The sequence below is a fragment of the Leopardus geoffroyi genome, chromosome B4, assembly GCF_018350155.1.
Source record: "Leopardus geoffroyi isolate Oge1 chromosome B4, O.geoffroyi_Oge1_pat1.0, whole genome shotgun sequence".
In the NCBI taxonomy this organism is placed as follows: Eukaryota; Metazoa; Chordata; class Mammalia; order Carnivora; family Felidae; genus Leopardus; species Leopardus geoffroyi.
In genome coordinates, this window is record NC_059341.1 from 84,190,434 (window position 1) to 84,206,362 (window position 15,929).

General features: G+C 41.0%; 1 protein-coding gene across 25 annotated transcripts in view; it reads right to left on the reverse strand.

Moving 5' to 3' along the window:
- The window catches only part of R3HDM2 (R3H domain containing 2), a 165,027-nt gene that overhangs the window by 25,359 nt on the left and 123,739 nt on the right, over window positions 1–15,929 (reverse strand). For 12 of the 25 annotated variants that reach the window (XM_045465101.1, XM_045465103.1, XM_045465098.1 and 9 more), the window contains 10 exons: window positions 14,516–14,557; window positions 11,846–11,932; window positions 11,196–11,322; window positions 10,021–10,099; window positions 9,318–9,377; window positions 8,614–8,754; window positions 8,096–8,204; window positions 5,250–5,345; window positions 2,327–2,358; window positions 2,175–2,228 (listed from right to left, as the gene is read on the reverse strand). In XM_045465101.1, the coding sequence (XP_045321057.1) occupies window positions 2,175–2,228; window positions 2,327–2,358; window positions 5,250–5,345; window positions 8,096–8,204; window positions 8,614–8,754; window positions 9,318–9,377; window positions 10,021–10,099; window positions 11,196–11,322; window positions 11,846–11,932; window positions 14,516–14,557 (827 nt within the window). The remainder of the gene's footprint in view (window positions 1–2,174; window positions 2,229–2,326; window positions 2,359–5,249; window positions 5,346–8,095; window positions 8,205–8,613; window positions 8,755–9,317; window positions 9,378–10,020; window positions 10,100–11,195; window positions 11,323–11,845; window positions 11,933–14,515; window positions 14,558–15,929) is intronic. The other 13 variants (XM_045465092.1, XM_045465083.1, XM_045465089.1 and 10 more) reach the window with 4 other exon arrangements.

Here is a 15,929-nt window from a genome sequence, read left to right on the forward strand (position 1 = left end):
TCACTAAACATAAGGCAACTAGGGAAAACTCCCAGACTCCGTTCTAAGCCCTGGATTGGGCTATGTGTGTGTGTTGGAGAGATGGGGGTACAGGACAGAGAGCATTCACACTTCATACTCCTGTAAAATCAAAGCTGACCTAGCTTTCATGAGTAGATTTATGATGGTGAAAAGTTCAGTTTATCAGGTCTGAAGAGTGGGTAGGGAGGCCTGTGTTAAGAGGTGACAGTAAATGTCAGTAATGGCTTATTTATCAAATGGAATAGAATCTTCCAAAGAACTAGGAAGTTGCCCCAGTTATTGCCAAAGTGGATGATGGAATGTGGTATATCAGTATTTGTGTCACACACTTGGGAAGAAAGGTATAAAGCAGTTAGAGAAGACCAGCTTCTCATCACTAGAATTCTGGACTAGTACCCAAATAGAAGATACCCCTTCAGAGTCCATGGAATTGCATATTAGATGACTTAGATCTTTAACCAACACATAGTATGGAAAGCAGCAGCTTACAAGGAGATATGGATAGGACAGGGTTATACCTGCTCACTAGATCCTTGGAGCTATTATCAGCACAGTCTGATGTAGTTCGATGCTCCACAGCACTGATAAGGGCATCGTTCTTAGCAGTGAATCTGAATTAGGGTTCCAAATGGAACACTACTCAGAGAGGAAGGGGTGATATTTGTAGAGAGCCGGTGTGGTGTGGTGAAATAACACTGGACAAGAGTCCCAGTTTTGCCACTAATAGCCACATAAACTTAGGTTAGCTACTTAATTTCTCTGCTTTTGTTTTCTTTCTTCCATGTAAACCAGCTTACCAAATCAGGACACTGAGAAATCTGAATCAGATACAGTATACTTTGGCAACCATAAAGCCTTGTGCATTAGCATGTGCAAAGAAGTTCGCTTAAAACTCCTGTTTATTACAGATATTCTGGGATGATTCATGACCTTGAAGTATACAATATGGAACAGGAATTTATTTATTTTTTTTTGGGGGGGGGGATCTATTTTGACCACCATGAACAATGCAGAGCCTTTACTGCCTAAGGGCTTTCCGATGGACCTCAGGGTGGGATGGTCTAGGAAAAAGAGTTCAGAGATATGGGAAAGGAGATAATGCACCCCTTCAAAGAATGAGAAATCCTGTGATCCAAATTTCTATGTGGTCTGACTAACTTTAGAAAGGACAGGGGGGAAGGGACAATTGAAGTGCTGGGAATGAGAGCTCTGACTAATCTCAGTTCCCATCAAGCTTAGGATTCAAAAAGAAAGAAGCCCTTTGGAATGGGTTAGACCTGAAGCCTAGTATTGAATACTCAAGTTTTCTCTACTCTATAGTTGTCCTATCGGTAAAATGGGAAGAATATACTTAAAATCAGTTGGTACCAGATAGGGTCCTAATGAAGTGCTTCTCTCATCACCACATTGTGTGATCCTCTAGAGTAGGACTGAGAGACTAAAATGAAAGGGAGATTCTCATGACTGCTTTGTGGAAAATGGGAGAATATTAGGCCTGAAGAAGTTAATATAGCAGCTTTCACCAATGTTAACAGCAAGTCATGGGCAGTCATATAAAAAAGATATGCTCTAAGTCCATTCTAAGGAAGAGAAGTCTTTTCTGAGGTCATCTTACACATTATGTTGTCCCAAAGAGAAAACTGCATAGACAGAGATGTCTGTATGTGTTTTTATATGTGTGTATGTGTGTGTGTTCTATTCTTTCTTAAAGACATAAAACATTCCCTACACTGGGTCAGGGATAAGCTCTTTACACCTTTCATAGCAGAAAACGTAGCCAGAGGATACCCATTCTTTTACCTTAATATAAATACATGTTGAAATCCTCCCCAAATGCCCAATTCCAGCAACTTCTGGAAATGAGCAGTTCCTATCCCAGACACACCTATTTGGTCCCGTTCACCACCTATCCACGACTTAAAATGAGATCAGCAACAACAAAAATAAAGTCATTGAGCAGGAGCCATTTCTTTTTTAATCGGGAAAAATATCCAATGTTGCAAAAACCACAAAGTGAATTATTCCACAAGCAGCCATGCATGGAGCAAACTCACTCCGCTGAAAAGATTACAGCAAAACAAAAACAAAACAAAAAAAGAGAGAAAAAAAAAAACAAACAATGACAAGGAGAGATATAGATCACACAGAGGTACCTAAAAATCTGCCTTCTCTTGTGAGAGCTAGAAGAAAAGGCTTCTTTGGAGAGTCTGTTGGTTAACATCAAAGAAAAGCATCATTACAGGATTATATTAACCTCACTGACAAAGCTCAATGAGAAGCAGGGAACATGCTAAGTGGTACTAACCTGATGTCATTTAGATATCCGTTCTGGCCAGTCTAGGTGAAGGGGAGAAAACGGAAAATAACTTATAAGAAAACAGCATGGCATAACCGAAAAGGGTGTCCGTGATGCTATGAATACCCAAGGTCCTCAAACCACGCTCACCCCCCAACAGGGAGAGAGGGAGCAGGGACAGGATGACCCACACCCACACACCCAATCTGACCTCTCACCTTTAGTGGGAAAGAGCATTCAGTATTTTTAGCCTTCCCACAGAGTGTTTAAAAAGAGACGCTGATAAAAGTGGGAGTATGGAAAGGAGGAAGAGGAAAGTATTAACCTATTATTTCCTTTTTAGTTCTAAATTTATTCTCCCTAAGAGGTAAAGCTGAGCATAATAATTGGTGTGCTTGGTCCTAAAGAATGTGATCAAGGGAAGGGAAAAGGGAGACAAGAGAAAGAAATTTAGTTTTTTTTTTGGAAGTCATCCTCAATGACTATTCCATTTCTATCCTCCACACTGGCCAAAATGAAAGACATTCTGACCTGAGACCCAAGGAGAGTAAGAAATTGGGGAAGCAGGTACTTTTTCGGAGCCTAGAAAAAATGAAAGAATTAAAAGCCTGCAACATTCCTTTTGGGGATCATTTCCTGACAAAGCCACTGAGCTGAGTGAAGTGAGCATTATGATGCACTCCCAAGCCTTAGAAAAAGGTACCAAGAGTGTCCAGCTGCTGAGCAGAGTGGGCTCCGTGCAGACCAGAGCCTAAGTGGGGCAGCTCTCCCAGTACACAGCTCAGGCTCCAGAGAAGGTTGCAGCGGCAGCATTTCCATCCAAACACCCTTCTTGCCACTTCCCTTTCTTGTTGGCCTGCCTCTTCCTCCCATTTGCCCCTACCTACGACTCCACCCTTAATCAGCTCCCTCTGACTGGCCAGGTTCCTCTCCACAAGGGAATCTGGAGTATGGTGGGCTTTGGACATGTTTCCTTGTCTAGACCTTCTGAGATTCCTGATGCTTTTAACACAGCCAAGAGTTAGGAAGTGCTGAAATGAAAAGTGGTAAATCCACAAGGATTTAACAAAGAATACATAAATTCGTAGAGGCTTGAGAGACTGGAAATCAGGAGAAAAAAGGAGAGAAGAGCTAACTGTGATTTTGTTACAGTTGTACACACTTATGTTCTGGTGTTCCTAATTAGCCCCAATACCTTATTAAAAGCTACTTGTGCTTTCAGAGGCTCTATGGCTTTGCTAATGGCTGGCATGGTGGGACAGTCATTTACCATGTGTCAGGGAAGCAGAGCAGCACATCACAGCTATACTATGATATCACTGGTACTTCCTAATCTGAAGAGCCCAGAGCAGAGCAAGCTATTGAGAGGTGGTTTACTTTAGGGGTTAAGTTTAGGTGGTTTACTTTAGGAGCCAGACTGCTTGAGCTCAAATATCAACCCTTTCACTAACTAGAGCTCTGATCTAAGATTACTTAACCTTCTATGCCTCAGTCCCTCATTCATAATGAGGAAAATAACATAACCTACCTCAAAGACCTAGTGTGGATTAAATACATTTATGCAGAGTGCTAAGAACAGTGTCTCAAAGATAGTAAGCACTATATAAATGTTTGTTATTATCATCCACCAACCTGCTCTGTCCACAACTTAGGGTCATCGTCGGCCACAGCCATGTACAAGTGACCTCTCTCCTCTCATTCCACCCAACTGGTTTGCAGGTAAAGGCAGAGGACCCTCTTTGGGCTATGGTTGGATAATCTGGAGGACAGATTTTTTTCTGACTCAGAATGGAAGTCTATATAACAGAAGGTAAGATGATTCCTTCTCCTTGGTCAGGAGGTTTGTTGTGAATCTGTCCCCACTGAGGATCCTTGGAACATTTGGGTCTCCTGAGACAATGGAACACGTTTATAGAGGAGTTCAGTTTTCTTGAAGTCAGAGACAATGTTTTTCTGAGCTAGGTGATGATGGAGAGATAAATGTATTTTTTGTCTTGCTGACGGAGGGGAGAGTGGGGAAATGAGAGGAGAGTAGTGTTCATCGAAGTATATTGATTAGAATTGGCCATCTTTTGACTACAAAGGTAGGCTGGCTCTTCCTCCTTTGTTTGCTAATTTGACTATAAGACAGTGCTGCTATCTTGAGCCTACATTTTCTGGAGATCTGTTCCTCTCTTGCTTATCTACAGCCTTTCCTGAATTTCTGCTATACTTCTCTTCAGTCTTGTAGGCAAAGGCCACCAAATACAGGGGTACCGGGTGTATTTAATATGGCCCACACTTCTTAAGAATAAAGTTGCCTAAAGTGATCGTGTTGCCTTCTGGCCCACAAAGTCCATACTATTCTAAGAAGCAAGGTAGGAAATAGAGGAAGAAAGAGACTTCCTGTTCAGATAGAGACAGGAGGGAATAGTAAGTGGTACCCTCTGTGCATGTGGAATGTGGAGCTCAGAGAATGGATGCCAGATCTGTGCTCTAACAACCACCAACATATCCTAAAAATGAGGCTGGCCAAACAAGATGGATGTATATAGGCTGTGTGGATACTAAGTTTTCCACTTAGAAGCAAAGATGCCTAAAATGGATAGTGGGAGTAAAAGAGGGGAAGTGGGAGAAGGGATGGACAGGCAAGAGTCAGGGCCCTTCCATAAGGCCTGCCAAAACCATTTCTATTTTCAGTCTAATCATATCTACCAAATTCAGCCATTCCATTTGTTCTCTTGGTATGCCATACTGCAAAGTGTATGAAAAATAATACAAATAAAAATCTGCAGTTTCCCAGTAAGCCACATTTGAGAACCAAACTGGAGCTGGCTGATGTTGGTTAAAAAAAGACAACAACAAAACATTTACGGAGGGTTCATTCCAATCACAGTTCCAAAGATTAAGAGCTAAAAGCTATGGGCTGACAACTCTCAGAAGCTACACTTACCTCTCGGGCAAATATTCTCTCTCGGACCCTTTGATATTCCTCCTCTCTCTCTTCTATTGACTTGCTCCTCCTTCCATCCTGCAATGGAACTCTGATCTAGATCGATGAGCAGAATTAAGCTAGTTAAGTTCTCCTCGTACTGCAAGCTCACTGCACACCAGCAAGGAAGAGAAACCGGGAGAGTTTATAGTTGCCATCAAAAAAATGGAAAAAAAAAAAAGAAATAAAATTTCCAGTGTTGGACAGGTTTCACTGGGTACATCTGACCATGCAGTTTGGGAGATCAGGTTTTCTGGATGATTGGAACCTCTTCGTCTCCCCACCCCCACCCAGAGTGTCAAGAACAACAACTATTTATAAGGATTGGGTTGCTTCCTTTTAGTAATCAGGTACTAAGGATCAAGAGAATAGCCCAGGGAATAAACAATATTGCTTTGGAGGGAAAGAAAGGGATAGTAGGAAGCTAGCGAGGGAGAAGAAACAGGTATTTAGCAGAGCCGAATGTAGAGAAGAGTTTTACAGAACTAGCACCTGATATTATCCCTTCTTTACTCACTAATGCCATGGCCTGAAGATCCAAGTCACACACAGCTCAGCAAAGAGGGCCTTGGGAATGAAATCCAAGTGAAGCTAACCTCAAAGCTTAAGCAGTTTTTCTCCTCTTAACTATAGCCACTGGAGGGAGGGAAAGAGACAGAAATTACAGAAATAGAGAAGAAAGAGAACAGAGCAACATAAAGAGGAGAAGAGAGAGAAAAGGAGAACAGAACAGAAAGAAGGATGGACAGGGAAAGGAAGAGACAAATAAGGTACGGTGGAAAGGAGAGAGAGAGAGAGAGAGTGATAGAAAGGGAAAAGAAGGAAATGGAGGTTAGAGAACTTTAAATTCTCTGAAAAATGTAGAGAAGGTGATGAGGGATGACTGGGCAGATCACCACCTCTGGCTAGCCCACCACCCAACTCTCCATCATCGTTTTCCTCTCTTGGCCTGTTGAGTTGTGAGCACTGTCCTGGGTAGGGTGTCATACACAGTGTCCTTTTCCATACTGCTCTTGAAGGCAAGATGCTCTGGGGGAGACAACCCATCCAATGAATGTCATCAGTTATAAAAGATTCTGACCTTTAATCCAGAGGCTCTGAAAGCTTCAGATGATGCAACCAAGGAGGCTGCTGCTCTACGCTGATCTTCCTGATCTTCACCCATCTCCACGGGTAGGTATAACTTCAGGAGTATCAACTTTTCACTAGATTTAACTCTCACTAGCATTAAGAACCTAAATTCTACTCAATGTCTTTTTACAAATCCCAATTCAAGAAGACATAGGACCTCAAGTACCCCTAGCACTGGTGAACCAGTGACAGAGCAGAAAAAGTATAATGGGCTTTGAGGTCAGGCAGAATTTCAGCTCTGTCACTTCTGAAAAATGTTATTTCAGGCAAGTAACTTAACATCTCTTAGCCTCGGTTTTCTTATATTTAAAGTGGAGCTAATAACCCCCATGTATACTGGGTTGTGGAGAGGATTAAAAGAGATAATGCACAGAATGTGTTTAGAACAGAATCTAGGTCAGGGAAACACTCAAAAGAAGTAACAATTAATGTATTTATTATTAATATCACGGACCGAAAATGCATAGAGCCTACCCTACTATGGATCAAGCCTGATGCTGAGAGATGAAAAGTTTGTAATATGGACAGATTCTACTCCGCCTCAATGTGCCTCTAGGCCTGAATAATTCCTGATCCACAGAAAAAGGGTTTTGGGAAAATGGAGAGAAGGGCATCAGGATGGAAAGGCTCTTTCTGATTTTTAAAATTTTGTCTTTTTTTAAATGTTTCATTGTTTTCAATCAGACCCAGCGTGTTTGTCCACAAAAGATAATGGCGTTTTTCTCAAAAGGACTCCCTCAAATACTCAAGTAGCAAGCAGGAAAAGTCCTGGTCTCGAGACCATACGATATCCCAAGAAAATTAATTTTGACTCTAGAGGTAAGATATTATTATAGTTATCATCAATTAGCAAGACTCATATTGGCTCTACCCAACCATGCTCTTCAAATCTTAATCCTGGTTCTCCACCTAACCTCCTCTGGAGGTCAAACAGAGGCTGGCTGGATCTAAATGCTGTATATGGCTGGGAAAACTAATCCTCAAACAAAAACTTACTATCTGAAGAGTAGGCTAGAAGTCAGGGCAACAGCCAGGCCCATGAGTGAAGCGATAGGGCAGACTGTTCACGTTTTATTCCCACGGGAATAGATTAAAAAGGGGATACTGCCTGAGATTCCCAGCATCAAATGTCAAATCAACTCACTCACCTTGGTGGAAGGAGTTGGGAAAATAAGGAGTTTGCAGAAAGGGATCAGAAACATCTTTATAAGTGGGTAAATTACATCACAACTTTGCCAGTCCAAGGCTAGCCCTGAGCTAGGATAAGACAGAAGTGGGATAAAATAACTTTTAATGGTTCCCAAAGAAATTCCTAACTATTAAAGAGAAAAAAGAATGAAGCCGTCAGCTGAATCAAGGCTGAAGCAGGGAGGAACCTTGCTTTGTCCCCAAATGACCTAGAGCTAGAAGTCAGCGGCAGAACCAGGGAGTTCCAGGCCAAATGAGGAAACCCAGCAAAACTCAGCACCATGTCTCTCTGGGGCTAAGAGGGCGGCATTCAGCTCAACAAATGTAGTCAGTCCTCAAAATTAAGCCACAGCCAACTGAGTAGAACTCAATACATTTCTCCATACTAAGATATTTCGAGTTTTCTTTATCCCACAAAAATTCTTCTCCCCTCCCAGTTTCTCTTACTGCAATCTCTCTGTATGGCCCCACCCCTTTCCATTCTTCACCTGGTTATCATCTCGGTCCATACTGGCATCATCTCTCTTGAGAATGAATCTCTGTTGAAATTCTGTATTCTTCTCATCCTTTATATGTTCTGAGAATCTCTGTTCAGGGCTGGTTTGGGAGAGAAATGTAGAAAGAAGGAAGGAAAAAGACCCTTTTGTTAGGAAGCAGACCTTCTAGTATAGCACTCTTAAAAATTCCACAACTCTCCCTCAAGGGATTTCTGGAGTCACACATCCACAAAGCCACAGTGAAATCCTCAAGGTCTATTCTTTGTAAGCTGTCTTCCTCCAAAGTTATACCTGTCCTATCAATAAAGGTGAAGAGAGGCCAGGGGCCAGCCTTCACAAAACACAAGTGCCTCCTAGAATCTATCTCTAACTCCTCACAAAGAGTAGGAATTGATAATATAACCCTCCACATTGTCCCCTCCCCAGAAAGAGACATCTTGATCCTACACCTTCCTCTTCCATGCTAGAGGCTATCCCAGGAAAGTCTTCCAATCTCTTTCCTCCCTTACATTCTTGTGTTACTGGTTTTGTTGATGATGACAGCTTTTCCAGTTTGATCAACATTGTGGTCCATCCCAAAATAGGCAGCTACCCGGTGTAATAGCATCCGGTGATATGAGGTCATCTGAGGGAACTTCTTAAACTGGTTACTGAAGGGAAACCAGGGGGCGGGGAAGTGAAATAAGGAAAAACAACAGCAATAATAACCAATTGTAATTTTTCTTACAAGTGTCTAAAGTGGAGAATTTCTTAAGAGGAACAGACTTATTATAAGGAAGATAGATCCTCACTCAATGGGAACCAAAAAGGTTCTCTCAGCTTCTTTATCTATAGCATTTTGTAGATCACTCTGATCCACCACCCTCATTAAGACTATTCCTAGGTTTCCCCTTCCTGTATGGTATTCTACAAAGAAAAAAGGGAGAATCTGAAGAATAATTAAATATGGGACAAGGGCTAGCTACTGAAAAGATATCAATTCTTTGCAACTCAAGTCTATGCAATAACTTAAAAACCTTGCTTGGTTTTCACAATATACTTTTTAATTCATTCTGATTACTTCTCCCCAATTTCTTTTGGTTCCCAGTGAGTAATTACTTCAAAATTCAGACTTCAAGGGAAATATGAAAGGGGGATATCCTAAAGTTGTACCTAAATTTCTTTTCAGTGCCCCCTCCCACCTTTAAATGTGTATTTCGTTCAAGTAACTTACTTGTTGTCATTAATAAATTCCAGAATCTCCTGTTCTAATTTTAGCAGCATCATTCTGTCCCTGTTTAGAAAAGATTAAAACAAAACAAAACAAAAAGCAGCCCTCCCATAGACATTGAAAGCATTGAAACCTGCACACTACAGAAGCTGAAGGGAGGAATAGATCCAACCCCCAATAGCAGACCAATAACGTAGACAGACCTCACGGGCCTGTCTTATATTACTTTAAAAAAGAAAAACAATCAAGTAGAGAAACAATCATTTTGCAGATCCTCCTAATCATGTACTTTGTTTTCCTTATCAGAAACCTAATTCTGCTGGCAGCTATGTTCCTTTAAACACATACTTTACACTTATAAAATCTAATCAGTAGTCTACATTCTATCTGGTTATAGATGTATATTTAGTTTTTATACATATCAATTTTTTTCCTGTACTTTTAAATCATACTCCCAAGCCTTTAGATTTCTTTGCCTCTGCATTCTCCTTCCACAGAATTTGTCTCAACTCTTCTGAAAGCAGACACCTCAACACGAGGGTACTATGAATCCCTCGCAGAATATAAAACTATACTGGAGGGAAATGGTGGGGGAGGGGGGTGGGAATCCTAGATTCGAGTAATGGAAAAATTTTGAGAAGCTGCTTGACCTCTTAGGTATTCTGCTGGGCCCTGCTATCCCCCTTCCATCAAATAATGTTTTTACCTTGGGTTCTTTTTCAGTGTATTTACAAGAAATTCATGTAGGTCTATTCCAGTGGAGTCTGTATATTCTTGGCTGGAGTCTAGAACCACCACAACAAAAGAAATGTAAAATAAATGAAACCACCTCACATGAAATCTAATCATAAGCAGAAGCCCACAATTCAATGAGGTAAAGTTTTAGCTTAAAAACCAGAATGATGCTTGATTTACCAGCTCCTGCCCCCAACTCCCCATGACAGTGATGGAAGGTAGAATCTGGGTCACAGTGTTGCATCAGTGTTACACTGAAAAGCTACCTGACTATAATTAAAATTTGCTGAATGTTTTAACCAAAACAAAGCAGATTTTATTCTAGTTAGAGAAAATAAATTCCAGGTAAGAGCAGTTGGGGCTGAATTTTCCAGAATCTCAGCAAACAGCTTCAAATGTTATTTATTATTTATTTTTTTGTTTTTTAATTTTTTTTTTTTTCAACGTTTATTTATTTTTGGGACAGAGAGAGACAGAGCATGAACAGGGGAGGGGCAGAGAGAGAGGGAGACACAGAATCGGAAACAGGCTCCAGGCTCTGAGCCATCAGCCCAGAGCCCGACGCGGGGCTCGAACTCACGGACCGCGAGATCGTGACCTGGCTGAAGTCGGACGCTTAACCGACTGCGCCACCCAGGCGCCCCAATTATTTATTTATTTATAAAAATTTAATCCCAAGATTGCCTTTTCCTCTCAACTATAACTTCTATGGAGCAGGTATTTTTGCTACCAGCCCAAGAGTTTAAAACCACAGACAGCTTAATAATTAGATACAAACCTGATTTAAAAAAAAAAAAATCACTCTAAGCATCCCCAAATCAAAATATAAACGGTATCTGGAGGATCTGCTACTAGTGATGAATCATGTCACTACTTATTCCACAGCAGAAATAGAATCAGAATTAACTACGATGACTTCTTATAGACAGTGCCAACATTAACAGAGTAGCTCTCTATAGCACGTTAGCCCCTAAGGCAGGGTTGGCTAAATCAGCAAAGAAAGTAACCTACCTAGTTAGGCACCTCCCCAAGTCAGCAAGACACTAGGAACTGTTGGGTCAGTAAGGTCAGCAGGTTCCAAGATGGAAGGAAAAGACACTACAGAGCCAGACCATAGGACACAAGAGAGGTGGGGAAAGTCCTCACCTCTAGAAAGCATCTTCCTTGGGACCTTTTCTTTGTTTTTCTCCTTGTCTTCTTTTTCAGAGACATCCTTTGTGGATTTTTCTTCCTCTTTGTCAGAGGGGCAGCTGATGTGCAACTGAATTATATCCTTAGACAAGAGAAAAGAGGAATATTATCAAAGGGGGAAAAGAATTTCAATTCTCCCACAGGACTTTACTCTCCCTTGAAATGTCATAGAAGGGAAATCTTGAGTTACAGAAGATAGTATTTTGTTGATTAAATTGTCTTAGTTTTTGTTCTACCAAAAGGGTGAAAAGCCAAGCCTTTTCTGCCAACGATCACAGCCACTATATGGAGAGGTCAAGTTACACTGGCTGTTCTTGGCATAGAAACTGGACAGATACGGTTCTAATCACCAGAGGGAAAAAGTGTGGGTGGGAAAACAAGATTCAACCCTGGGATCTCCTCATCTGTATCATCTCAGGTGGTCCAGGTGTGAAGACCTATGCTTCATGTTCTCACCCATGCACCCTGCTTTACCACAACCACCTGTTTTGAAGCCCCTTCTACCCTGGTTTCCAGGCCTAATGCTGATGCTGTGGTTGTTACACTACAGTTTACCAAACAATGGCCAAACTCAAAAGTTACACTTACTCTTATAAAGGACATACCTGGGTTTCCAGTGGCCCATCAGCAAAAGGGACAGAGGACTCCTCACACACTGCCAGGCTGCGCACCAACTTCAGCTTGGAATTAGACTGAAACGAACAAACAAACAAACAAATATATATATATATATATATATTACTCACTTGGTGGACATTCAGAAAGCTTTTCGCTGAACGAAGGGTATCCTCTTTGGCTCTGTTAGTTGCTGCTTCCGTTAAGTACAGGTTTTTTTGTTTTTCCCTTCAAACAGGCCTTACTCGCCAGTTCCTGATTTACTTCAAAGATAATTCCCCTGCTTACATTAGTAGACATATAAAAACAAAATGGCTACCTTGAACAGATGATAGGAAAACCACTTCACTTAGCTTTCTCTACCTCCTTTCTCTACCAATTTCAGATTCAGAGGTTTACTGAAAATACACAGTAGCAGAGCTTAGTAGATACTGGATTTAAGAGCCAGAAGTCCTAGCTTCAACTCCTGCTTTTGTGCTCATGAGCTATGAGAGACCCTGAGCAAACTACTTGACCTCTCTGGATCTCTGTTTTTCCCTCAATGAAATGGGGATAAAAATACTTAAAGGATGGCTTGTGAGAATTAAGTGACATAAACTATGTTAACACAGTGCCTAGAACAGAGTGATAATAAATGCTAAATGACTCTAAACCTGAGGTGGCAAGGGTATGGAAAGAAGTGTCTGAAAAGAGTAAAGAGAAATAAATTTTTATAACATTAGGGATTTAACGTGGTAAGAAGCTAATGCACTTGGTTTACTTTCGCTGGCTAAAGAATACTTTGCAAATCATTGCTCTCCTAAGGATCCCCAAAGCCAAAAATTATAGAATTGACGCACTGGAAATCTACCTATAAACATTTACTAAGAGTTCTTATAATAAAATCAAGGTTTACAGTAAATATAACAGCACAAAACATGGCATGTGTGTTCTGGGTTGTGCAGTATAGTGCAAAGAACTCGCAAGTCTGAAGAACTGACTTCAAGCCAAGTTCTGCCACTTACTAATGAATATCTTGTCAAATTCACTCAGTCTCTATAAACCCAAGTTACCTAATCTGTAAAATGGACATAACAACTGTCTTACTTATCTCAAAAAGCTTGGGTGGAAATTAAGTAGAAATGAACACCTTCTGTTGTAAACTTTAACATCAAGCCCATCACTGTGGATTTAGGCCATGTCAGGCAAAACACAGACTCAATTTATCCTATGTGTGGTGTTCAAATCCAAGCCACATACTGTCTGAGCCACTCCCAAATTCTGCCATTGCTTTTTTGGGGGGAAAGGGGGTGGGGTAGACACCCTTAATTATTCCTCTGGTGACAATTCTTCTCACTGCAAGAAAGGGTTTTTTGGGTTTTTTTAAATTTATTATTTTTTTATTTTAGAGAGAGAGAGAGAGAGAGAGCATGTGTCAGTGGGGGAGAGGGGAATAGGGAGAGAGAAAATCTTAAGCAGGCTTCACACTCAGCATGGAGCCCAATGCAGGGCTTGATCCCATGATCCTGGCATCATGACCTGAGTTGAAATCAAGAGTTGGACACTCAAGTCACTGAGCTACTCAGGTGCCCCAAGAAAGGTTTAATATTTTATTGTTCCCTCAACTAAAATTAAAAAGCCATCACATACTAACACATATAGTCCTCCTTGATAACGCCGCTCAAAATAGTCTGTGATGTGCTAATTTTATCAAAAAATGATGAAAAACAAAATCCTCCTCCCTGGCCCAACCTAAAAAGTACCCCCCCTCCGCCCCGCCAAAGGTTGTATTTTTAGGATGTCCAAAACTGTTGAGTCGTTTCCACTAATGGTGCAGGATTTATCTTGAAGGGTAAATGGGAAAAAAAATGTTGGAGGGAAAAATAACACTCATAGTACTCCTAGAGAAACCAGAGGTGAGGAGAGAAACTGGCTTTCCAGCAGAACCAGTACCAATGTGCTCAGGCTTTGTGACAGACTACAGCTGGGCATCAGAAATAGACTGTGGCTGAACTAAAGGTAACGGAGAAAAATAAAGCCAGACCCTCCAATAGGAAATGTGTGCATGTGTGTGTGCACATTCACAATTAGAGTATAAAGTGCAGGCAGAAAAACTTTGCCTATATATAATCCAAATAAAGTAGATATTAATGATAAGTCCATTGTGAAATGTATTACTAATAACAGTAGAAAAGAAGCTACAGTAGTCCCCTCTTATCATCTGGGATACTTTCCTAAGACCCCCAGTGGAGGCGTAAAACTAAGGATAGTACTGAAACCTATATATATTATGTTTTTTTCCCTATACATACATACCTAAGATAATGTTTAATTTATAAATTAGGCACAGTAACAGATGAACAATAACAACAATAAAATAGAACAATTACACTATAATAAAACTTATATAACTGTGGTCTCCCCCCCCACAACATCCTACTGTACTGTACTCATTCTTTTTCTTGGGATGATGTGAGATGATAAAATGCCTACATGATGAGATGGAGTGAGGTGCATGCTACAGGCATTGTGACGTATCAGTAGGCTACCAATGAACTTCTGATGATATACCAAAAGGAGGATCATCTACTCCTGGACTATGGTTGAAGTGTGGTAAGTAAAACCATGGAAAGTGAAACCTCAGATAAGGGGGGACTACTATGTAGAGAAAGGGCTCTCACCTTGGCTCTTTTCCTGGCATGACCATGGCTGGATGTCCGCCTCTGTTACAAGGAGATTAGAAAATATTAAAGGTGTAGAAAATCAGCACTTAGGTTAAAAACAATACAAGTTTACAAAGAAAAAGCATTACAGTAGCTAAACTATGATGAGAACCACTTGGTGTAGTTGTCCCCCCGTCCCCCTCTGCTACAGCCCTAGTAACTGTGACACGGAAGGGATCACGGGCCACCTATAGCACATCACCACTTACCATGAAGAAAATGAATAGGAAGACACTTACTGGTTAGCCTTCACAGGTTAATAAAAATTACTTTTGGATAAATCACAGAATTCTCTCTTAATTAGGAGGCTTCTGGAAATGTCACTACCATAGCACTGACAGAGTGCTTTTTCCCAAGCATGATCACAGGAGCCTAGTTAACCCATAATGAACAGGCAATATGGCCCTTAATCATCACTTATTGTAACATCTTTATAGGAAAACACATTCAGAGTTCCAACTTGAGATACTCAAAGGACCTGTCCCTATGGCTGCTGATATGGAATGAAGACACTTCTTGCCAAATGTCTCCCTCACTGAGGATGAGAATCCTCCCAGTTCTAAGCACCTGGTTGTGGCTCTTATAGCCTGTCTGGGACAGGATAAAACTAAGGGAGCATGGAAGACATGGACAAGACTTCCAGAGCAAAGGGAGGGTGAAAAGAGTGGGTAAGGAGCAGAATAGAAGCTGAAGAAGATGAAGAATGAGGGCCTGTGGTAGGATGAGGGAAGAGACAACAAATTAATTGATGGGGTCTCTGAACAGCTGCAAAGTCAAAATGGGGGCTTTTGGGAAGAGATGAGGTAGGGTTATGTATGGGATGAAGTACCTAGGGCTTCTCAGATGTTCAGAATGGAACTCACTGCCACTGAAGTATGGAGAGAACTGAGGTTAGGTGGCGAAAGGAAAACAAGACAAAGGCAGAGTACCAGTAGGGTTCTGGGTAGGTGAGGATTTCTTTCCTTTTTCCTCTTCACTAGTTACCAAACAACACTGCCACAATGCAAAATGGAAAATCAGGAAGGCAGATGGAAAAAGTAAGAAATGATGGTGAGTCTGGTCAATGTAAGAGATGTCACAGTAAGACAAGAGCCATAGTCCAGGAATGTGTCAACTGTTTTTTCAAAAAGGTAGTAACATACACAGAGCACAAACATTCAAGAGGTATAATGGGGGTATATATAATAAGTCTCCTTTCATATCTGTCCCCCAGCCACCTGGTTCTCTCCTAATGACTCAAGTAGTACTGACTTTCTTGTCATCTTTCCATATATCTTTTATGAATATGTAGAAGCTTATTGTACATGTGCACACACAGGCTTTCTTTTTTTTTTTTTTTTAAACCAAATAAATGTATATTGTACACACTGCT